At 47.6% G+C, this 10,040-nt stretch overlaps 1 protein-coding gene across 2 annotated transcripts; it reads right to left on the reverse strand.

The window, feature by feature from the left end:
* Window positions 1-772: 772 nt before the first annotated feature.
* On the reverse strand, window positions 773-7,635 carry Znf132 (zinc finger protein 132). 2 transcript variants are annotated; one of them, XM_033766078.1, is made up of 4 exons: window positions 7,216-7,635; window positions 4,634-4,760; window positions 4,054-4,170; window positions 773-3,261 (listed from the first exon to the last, which is right to left on the reverse strand). In XM_033766078.1, the coding sequence occupies exons 1-4, from the start codon at window positions 7,243-7,245 to the stop codon at window positions 1,652-1,654; spliced, it is 1,884 nt and encodes a 627-aa protein (XP_033621969.1). In that variant the 5' UTR covers window positions 7,246-7,635; the 3' UTR covers window positions 773-1,651. The 2 variants fall into 2 exon arrangements, with proteins under 2 accessions (XP_033621969.1, XP_010614834.1); XM_010616532.3 differs by having other exon boundaries at window positions 7,032-7,635.
* Window positions 7,636-10,040: the final 2,405 nt, after the last annotated feature.

Genomic DNA, 10,040 nt, shown 5'->3' on the forward strand with positions numbered 1-10,040 from the left:
GTCAATTAGAAGCTGCCCATGTGATATGGAATTGAATGAACACAACCAGCTATCTTGAGCTGGTCTCCCTGACCTCAAACCCAGTGTTTCTGTTCCCTCTTAGGGACCCACACTTAGCCATTAAAAATCTTTGCCAGGCGTGGAAGCATGTGCCTATAATCCCAGTACTGGAGGCCAGCCTGGGCTACATAGTGAGTTCAAGACCAGTCTACATAGTGAAATCCTATCTAAAAAATAAATATATAAAATCTTACACCCAATGACACTTTAGTTAGAGATTCTGGACTTCAGAGGCCTTATTCATGGGTAGGTCCCAGAAGACAGAAGCCCTCAACACTGCTGATTGAGGACATTCCTGGGAACAAAGGGAACTCCTGCTGCCCCAGGATATACTGGCAATTGCCACACCAAATATCCATGCTCTGGACCCAACAGGTAGTTCTGGCACCAGGACACATGAACTGAACCAAAGACCTCAAGGCAAACTAGGTTACTGTACTGAGAACTAATTGCCTTCCTACTGTCCTCTCTGGGACAAGGGAAGCCCTTCACCTCCTCACAGTTAGATCCCAGTCATCCTACCTCACCCCTCACCAAATGTGTGGAGCCTCTGCATTAACAGATGGCTTCAGCAAGACAGTGGCATAAGCCTGTGATCCCAGCTACTTGGGAGGATGAGGCAGGAGGATCACAAGTTTGAGGCCAACTTGGACAAATTAGTGAGGCCTGTGAGGGTTTTTTGTTTGAAACCTGTGTTAAAGTCAAAATAAAATAAAGACTGGAGTATCTCAGTGGTAAATCACTTGCCTAGCATGTGCATTGTTCAATCCCTAGTATGGGGGCAGGGGGACCTTCAAAAATAAGGCCTGCATTATCAAACTCTGAAGGCAGGTAGCTCCAGGGTTGGATGACTGGAATCTGGACAGACCCACTCTAAGTGTCATGTAGAACCTGACAAGGGTCAGTAATATGTCTTCGGGCCAGGGATTTAGCTCAGTGGTGCTGCCACCTGCCTCACAAGCACAATGCCTTGAGTTTAGACCCCAGTACCAAAAAATTAAAAAAAAAAAAAAATAAAAGGAATATAAATCTCTAGAAATCCTCAGTGGACTCCAGTTCATGTCTTTTTGGAGTGAACTAGGTCATGGCAAAGACTAAACCACTGGGAGGACAAGGGAGAGGTGGAAACAGGTGACCACAAAGGACTCCTAGTATTTCCTCCCAGGAATGAAAGCAAGGTCTGCCTCCCGCAAGAATACAGGCACATGCTGTGCAGGCCTGCCCACTAGCAGAGGAAGGATGGTGTCTGTCAGTAACGTAATCTGACAAAGGACCTGGATGGGTTAGAAAAGTATAACACAGCTCCTACTCTCTACATATCTGGCACTCAGAGGCAATCTCCCCATGATGGGTGTTGACATGTACAACCTTCAACTTTTTGCTGATAGCTTCCTCACAGAAATTTTCTCATGTAGGTTGGAGATGTAGCTCAGTGGTACAGTGCTTGCCTGACCTACACAGTACCCTGGGTTTAACCCTAGGCATAACAACAACAACAACAACAGTGAAAATAATTTTCCCACAGAATGAGTCCTTTCATACAAAACAAGAAGAAAGTCCCAGATAGTGTGTTCCCACTCTGACCACACTCCTAAGGCCTTTTATTACCATGACCTTTCTTGTGCTGGAAGACTCTAGAGTTTTGGCTGAAGATGCTCCCTTGTCCACTGCACTTGGAAGGCTCTTTTCCAATGTGACCTTTCTGGTGTTTAGAAAGATTAGAGCTGTATCGGAAAGCTTTTCCACATTGGTTGCATTCATAAGGCTTTTCCCCAGTGTGAACTCTCTGGTGCTGACTAAGGACTGAGCTTTCACTGAAGGCTTTCCCACACTGCCTGCATTCATAAGGCCTATTTCCACTGTGAACTTTCCGGTGCTTAACAAGGTTAGAGCTATAGCTGAAGGCTTTCCCACACTCACTACATTCATAAGGCCTTTCTCTAGTGTGAACTTTCTGGTGCTGAATGAGGGCAGAACTTTGACTGAAGGCTTTCCCACACTGTGAACATTCATAAGGCTTCTCACCAGTATGAATTCGCTGGTGAGGAACAAGGTTGGAGAGGCAACTGAAGGCTTTCCCACACTGGTTGCACTTGTAAGGTCTCTCTCCAGTATGACTCCTTTGGTGAAGAATGAGCTTTGAGGTTTGCCGGAAGGCTTTTCCACATTCACTGCACTCAAAAGGCCTTTGTGTGTTATGAACCTTCTGGTGGCGAACAAGATGGGAACTGTTAATAAAGGCTTTCCCACATTCTTTGCACTCATAAGGCCTTACTCCACTGTGGATTTTCTGGTGCTCAGTAAAATTGGAGACACAACTAAAGACTCGCCGGCACTGTCCACACTCGTAAGGCTTTTCTGTACTGTGAACTTTCTGGTGCCGAACAACATGGAAGCTACGAGTGAAGGATTTCCCACACTGGCCACATTCATAAGGCCTTTCTCCAGTGTGAATTCTCTGGTGCTGGATGAGTGAATGTTTGCGGGTGAAGGCCTTCCCACATTTGCTGCAAGTGTGATGTGATTTTCCAGTGTGAACCTTCTGGTGCAATCTCAGTTTAAACATATGGCTGAAGACCTTCCCACATTCCTTACATACATGTGATGTTTGATCAGTGGGAAATTGTTGGAAATTGATGTGGATTGAGTTCTCCTTGGGGACATTTCCACCTGCTGGGAATTGCAAAGGTCTCTCTTTAGGGTGAGCCATCAGGTGGTCAAGGAGGGCAAAGGCCTTCAGGAAGCTTTTTCCACAGTCACCACATCTGAAGGGCTTCTGCATGGTATGGATGCCGTGCTGTGGCCCATGACTGGAACTAGGTGGGAGGGCCATCCTGTGCTCAGGGATCCTGCACTGCTTCCCCTTTCTGGGCACCTGGTGTTGGACATCATAGCCTTCCAGAGTGTGTTTCCTACCCTCCCTGCACAGGAAAGTTTTCTCAGAACTGTGCTCCTTCTGAAGGTCGTGAAGGTTCACAGTGATCCAGAAGCCTTGGCCACATGCCCCACAAATGTATGGTTTTTGCCCATAACGTGTTCTTTCATGTTCAGCAAGGAGCAAAATATCTTTCAAGACTGGACCACACATGTCACAGGTACTGGTCTTCTCGATAGAAGGACCTGCCACAGGAGTCCCAAACCAGAATGATCCTCTGGAAACACCTTGTCCAGGAGAGGCTTCCTCTGCTCCATGCCAGCAACCTGCAGGTAGAGTAATGTAGTGACATACATGCAGACTGTGTTGAGAGAGGCAGCCTCCTGACAAAGATATCTGACATATGCAAGGAATGAGCTGGGTAAAGAAAAGCCAGCAGGATAGCACTGGGCCTGTGCCAAAGTAGGAGGGGCCTCAGTAGGTTCCACACACAGGGGTAAGGGTAAGGCTTGGGGAAGTGGGGACTCCAACTCATGCCTCAGATCTCAGCAGAATCTGACACAAACCAACTCTAGGGATCTCTGATAGGAAAATGGGACACAGAGCAATGTGACAAAACTAGGGAGGTCCAGTGCAACCAAGGATCTGGTGCTCACAGTCTACATGAGGATATGTGCACCCCTTAATATACACTGAGTGTAAGATAATGTGGGGCACTCGGCAAAGGGAGGGAGCAGAGGGGAATGGGGAAGACACAGAAGTCAGAGTGATGGGGTTATCCACCATTCAAGGGTCCGAGGTCGAGGTCAGAGTACAAATACCAAATGGAGTTGTTTAGAATGAGGAATGAGCCGGGCATGGTGGTGCATGCCTGTAATCCCAGCACTCGGGAAGATGAGGCAGGACGATCGCTGTGAGTTTGAGCCCAGCCTGGACTACATAGTGAGTTCCAGGTCAGTCTCAACTACCTAGTGAGACCCTGTCTCAAAAAAAAAAAAGAGGAATGAAGGTGGGAGTAAAGTGTGGTTACTGGCCCCAGCAACTAAACACCAGAGGGTACAAGTCAGGTGCCTGCCACAGTGCTAACCCCATGTCACCTGTTCCCAGTTCCCACTCACCAGGCCAAGGCTTCCTCTGGGATTCTTTTGTGGCTGGAGACAAATCCACCCTGTTCAGCACCCAAGGCTCTTTACCCTGCTCCAGCTGGGAAGCCACAGATTTGGAAGCTGTAAGTCCTGGGAAATATAAGCCAGGTGAGTGTTTGTGCCTACTCAGTGCAGCCCTCTCATGAAAGATCAAAGGGAACTCAGTTCATCTTTGCACAGGAAACTCAATATTACAAAATAAGCCTCTAAGAAGTATCTCAGAGGAACAGCTCTATGGTCCCCACAAGCAGTAACCATGTTAGTGCCTGTCATAGCCAGGCTCCTGGGAGTGTCTGATCTGAGGGAAGCAGAATTTGGGGCACAGAGGTGCTACCATATGGACAAACTCAAGAAGCAGACTAAAACTCCAGCCTTGACTCCTTCCCAGGAGAACTTCATACAGGGTCAAAGATCTGCAGGGACAGGAGCAGGTCATACTTATAGTGAGGAAGCAGCTCTCATGCTCCACTGGGAGGAAAACAGGGTTGCTCTTGGAGAACAAAGGAAGGGCAGGGCCCAGAATGAGATGCTGGGGCAGACATGAGGGCCTTACCAAGTGAGGCTACAAGAGCAAAGTTCTCCAGCATTACTTCATGGTACAGATGTCTCTGAGCCTCATCAAGGAGGCCCCAGTCCTCCCAGGAGAAGTACACAGCCACATCCTCAAAGGTCATCTGGTCCTGGCATGATGGCAACAGATAAGTGAACCAGACCAACAGATGGAAGAAAAATGGGCGGAAAATACAGAAAACCCCATCTGTACCTCAGCCCCATACCCACCACTTCTCTGGCAGCAGTCTCTTCTCCCATGATTCCTAGATACCCTCCACAGATGTGTCCCTAAATAACTCTCCTCCCAGTACCCCATGTTTGTCTCCCATGTGTCCACCCTTAGCAGATAGATAGGTAGATGGTATATAAGCTTGGGGTCCCCAGGTTCTGCCTTCCAGAAACACCAGGCTGGGACTTACCCTTTTCCTTAGGCCCTGACCTCCTTGCCCACTGCCTCACACTTATGCATGTGCACATTACTCCTTGGACCTCCTCCAGGCCTATTGCCAACCTAATGGCCCACACAACCAGCATCATTCCCTCCTCCCCAGGTGCTTCTGCAAATGTCCAGACCTTGGCTGCCTCGTGAGAGCAATCAAGATGCTGCCTAAGCTGAGCACTGTGGTACACACCTGTAATGCCAGCATACTGGGAGGCTGAGGCAGAGGACCACAGGTTCAAGCCCAGCCTGAGAAACTTAGTGACAGTAGGACTCTGACTCAAAAAATTAAAAAGTTACTGGGGAGGGCCAGGGATTTAGTTCAGTGGTTCCACCACCTGCCTCGTGAGTGCAAGGACCTGAGTTTAATCCCTGGTACCAAAAAAAAAAAAAGTTACTGGCGGGGGGTGGGCTCAGGGATTTTAGCTCAGTGGTTCTACCACCTGCCTCACAAGTGCAAGATTCTGGGTTTGATCTCCGAACCAAAAAAAAAAAAGTTACTGGGAATGATGCTTAGTGCAGAGGTCCTGGATTTAATCCCCAACCCCACCACCACCAAAAAGAAAGATAAAGAAAAAAAAAATCCGGGCCAGGGATTTAGCTCAGTGGTTCCACCACCTGCCTCACAAGCGCAAGGTCCCAAGTTCGATTCCCCATACCAAAAAGAAAAAGAAAAATCCCGTTCTGCCTCAGACCTCCAAAAGACACTACTGATACATTTAGTAGTACCCATCCCTTGCCTCATAGCCTTGTTCCTTCAACCCACAGTCATTCAGAACCATACAGATCTCCAGGTTCCTGTGCCTTTCTGCACACTGTCTTCTTACCACTGCAGTATACCCCCTTGACATTATGAGTATTCAAGTCCAACCTCACCACTTTCTACCTCAGGCCTGAAACTCCCGTTTCTGTCTGCCACTGAGCTACACTGCCATCCTGTATGAAACCATCCATCCTGTACAAGGCAACCCCAAAAGCCCCACAGTGAGCACACGGAGAAGGGAATATACACTATTCCTGGTCCCACCATCATTCTACTCATCTCAGTGTGCCTCAGAGTACATCCCAGAAACATTAGTCATCTTCTGGACCCTTCTCTCTCACATATTTTCTTGAGGATGCTTCTCTCTTCATCTGATTTGTGATATCCACACCATACCTAGGCTAGTCACCTCATGCTCAGCTGCCACACCACCAGGCATGCACCATGGTGACCTAAAGATTCTCCTTCCTAAATATGACCAGAGTTCTGCTTTGGTTCACAGACTGGTAGTGACCAGGTATTTCTAAGCTGAATCCCTGAGTAGAACTCAGCCCTGTGTGTCCAGTTATCCTTTGGACACCTCCACTCAGGAATTCCTAGGGGTATCTCAGATTCAACATGGCACAAAAAAAAAAAAATTCACCTTCTGACCTTCCCTGAAAACCTGGTCTACCTACTGACTCCCCATCTCAGTGGACATGCACTTCCACCTTCTAGTGGCTGAGTCTTTTTTCTCTCGCTCATCCTCCACATCATATATTCTTGCTGGCCCAACGGAAAACACAAACCCAAATTTAACCATTTCTGGGAGGGGGGGTATGGCTCCGTGGCACCGCACCCGCCTGGCAAGCGCAAGGTCCTGAGTTTGATCCTCGGTACCAAAAAATAAAAATAACCATTTCTCCCATGTCTACAGTCATAAGATTGGCAAGCTATCATCACTCACGTGGTCTATGTAAGGTAAGAGTCCTATAGGCCTCCTTTCCTTTGCTTTGAACCTCTCCCCAACCATCTGGCCTCACATCTGCAGCCAGAGCCTGGGAACATCTGTGACTACCTCCCTCCTGTGTTGCAAGCCTCCCTGGGTCCCTCCACCATCACAGGCCAGCTCTTCACGCTGTCACTCCAGGCCTGCCCCCCCACTTGCGCCTTGTTCCTCAGACATAGCAGGATTTGAACACCCCAAGCTCAGCTCACTCCAAGCATGTGGACATCTTGGTTCCTATTCCTGTAACATCTCCCACAGTTCGATAATTCCGGAAGTGGGAAGCTCTGCAAGGAAGGCATGGCAGGGACTCTGGGCCCCGGGTCTGGCACCAGCCTCACGCTGGGGAAACAACGCAAGGCAGCGGAGGCGAGGGACGAAGCTCGCTCCGCTCACCCGAACCGGGACCGCGGCTGCAGCTGCCATGGGGCGCCGCGCTCCGTTGGGCGATGACAACGAGCCGATGCCAAGTTCTAGACTTCTTCGTCAGGAAATGCGCCCAGGCCCGGAGCGCCACCGTCTGGGCTGTATGCCAGGGAGCCTGTGTAGAGGACAATCCCTGCAGGGTCACACTCGAATGGAGGCTGACACGTTCTCCTCACAGTTCTTCTCAGCGGGTTCCAGGAGGCGTCGGAGAAGCGACCCCTCCGTCCCAAGGGCGGATACAACCTGTCAAGAGCAAAATGAACGCCACCCCCACCAAGAGCGTGCCAGAAGCCCCTAGCCTCCGACTCACGCTGCCGGAAGTAAATCTTCCGGTGCTGTGATTTGTCCAGGATGACATGCCTCCGGCCCTTCCGGTTATTATACTTCCTGCCCTGCTTCAGTCCAACTGAGGGGCGTCCTTCCGCTTCCCCATGACAACGCCTAGTCCTCACCGCGAAGGGCTCTGGGAAATGAAGTCCCAAATTAAAATATGCTAGGGTCATGATTTAATATCCTTTCTTTTTTTTTCTTAGATACTAGAGATTGAAACGAAGAACTTTCTCGCTAAAATACATCTCCAGATGCCCCCCCCCTTTAATTTTGAGACTGGATCTCGCTGAGTCATTAAATTGCCTAGGCTGGGCTTGTATCTGGGATCCTCCTGCCTCCATCTCCAGAGAGTACTGGGATTACAAGCGTCTGCCCCTCCTGTTTGTTGTTGTTTCCCTCCAGTTTTTAGTGTTCAGTTAAAAATTTTGAGACAGACTCTCGCTGTGTAGTCCAGGCTCATCTTGTACTCACTATTGTAGCCCAGGCTGGCTTTGAAATTGGGGCAATCTTCCTGCTTTAGCCTTCTGAGTGGTAGGATTATAGGCAAGCCCCACCATGCCAGGTTTCCTAGTTTGTTATTTGTTTTTGTTTTTGTCTTTTGGTACTGTGGATCAAACCCTGGGCCTGGAACATGCTAGGCAAGTGCTCCATTCAGTTACAACCCAGTCCAGAGAAGAACTGTTATTGTTCTTACCATCAGCCTCAACCAAGTCTCTTACACTGTTGTGGGTGCTCCTGTAACTGCCAAAGTAACAGCTCCCATCGGAGTATTGTAGGCTGATGATTTAGATAAAAATAATGCACAATCAGAAAGGTACTAAGCTCTTAAAGAAGTCAGCAGAAATAAAGACATCAGAATTGTGGTTGGGAAAAAAAAAAAAGAATTGTGGTTGGAGGGCATCTGAAGGCCAGGCTTCAAGATAAAAATTCAGTGGCCAGGCCTACATGCCTCCCTAAGGAATAAACAGCAACCTGGAATTATAATTAGCACCACCTGCTCCAGGAAGTTCAGATGCCCATCCTTCGCCCAGGTGGGGTCAGACCCATCCCTTCCCCAAAATGCCTTTGTTCTTTCCATGTACCCTTGCTATGTGATCCTGTTGGGTCAATATTAGCTGAGTAGCTATACTTGTAATCCTATAGGTTGGTTATAGCTTGACCCATGTTGTACCCGTATTGTGACTTTGCTATATAAATTTACCCCTGACCAAAGGGCTCGGTGACCACCTAACTTTTGGACCTCTCCTGTGTCTCAGGAGGTATCTCTCAACAAACCTTTCATACTCTTAACCTCCACTGTTCCTTGGAATTCATTCTTTGATTTCAGGGAACACAAACTCAGTGCATATGACATCTAGCAGATTGGAAGTTGTATTTTTCTTATATCAGGGGGAAGCCAATAACTCAGACAGAGATAAGGGAAGAAAGAGCTTTATCGGAAACAAGTAGACAAGTTGAAAATGGATACTGATTTTAGGAAAATGCCACCTTGCTTAGGGGTTGCAGGAGCAAGGCTTACGTAGAGATTTGGTAGAGGTGTGTTTTCAGCGTTAGCAGGTGGGCCATAGATAAAGTGATTGTAAATTTATAGTCACACATTCTGTTATTATCTGAAGGGTACCTACCAAATGTTTTGCTTTCTGTAACTCACAGAAAAATTACTGTCAGCATTCTCGGATGCTGAGGCAGGAAGGTCACAAGTTCAAGACTAACTGGGACTGTTTAGTGACTTAGCCCCTGTCTATAAATAAATAGATACATAATAAATAAGTAAATAAATAGATAAAGATCTAACAAACATACAGCTAGTGGGTAGCTTGATGTTCAATCCCTAGTACTAAAGACATAAAGAAGGACTGGGGGTTTTGCCCAGTGGCGTCATGCCTGCCTTGTAAACACAAGGTCCCAAGTTCAATCCCTGGTACCAAAAGAAAAGAAGTACACCCTGCAGTGTGATGGTGGCCATCCAGGCAAGAGTGAACATAATGGTCCTAAGGCTCTTTATAATAAGAAATAAAGGGAAGAAGGAATATAACAAGACAACAGACAACTCCAAATTTGCTTTATTCTTCCTGGCCATTTTCTCAGTCATTAATTTTATTTTTTAAAATTATTAATTTTATTTATTTAGGTTCATGTGGGGATCATGAGTATTGGTTGTAAGTACTGTTAACTCTAGTAACTCCATGTGTGTTAAGCTTCTCCAGTTGAGCAGGTAGAGTGTTTCCTTTGTGGAATTCCTGAAAGTTACAGTTTCTTGTCTCTGACCTTTAGATGTGTGGTTGTCCGGGTTACTACTACTCACGGTGGGTTGTTTTGGTGAACCTGTTTGCTCTTTTCCTGTGTGACCTTTCAGTTACTATGGTAAACCCATCCCATAATAGTTTGTGGTTTTTTGCTTTAAAAGGCCGGTGCTTGCCGGCAATAAACGCCGCCTTGATCAGACTCTTGTCTTGGCGTCCTTC

This window comes from Fukomys damarensis, unplaced genomic scaffold, assembly GCF_012274545.1.
Source record: "Fukomys damarensis isolate Sample0158 unplaced genomic scaffold, DMR_v1.0_HiC HiC_scaffold_19, whole genome shotgun sequence".
In the NCBI taxonomy this organism is placed as follows: Eukaryota; Metazoa; Chordata; class Mammalia; order Rodentia; family Bathyergidae; genus Fukomys; species Fukomys damarensis.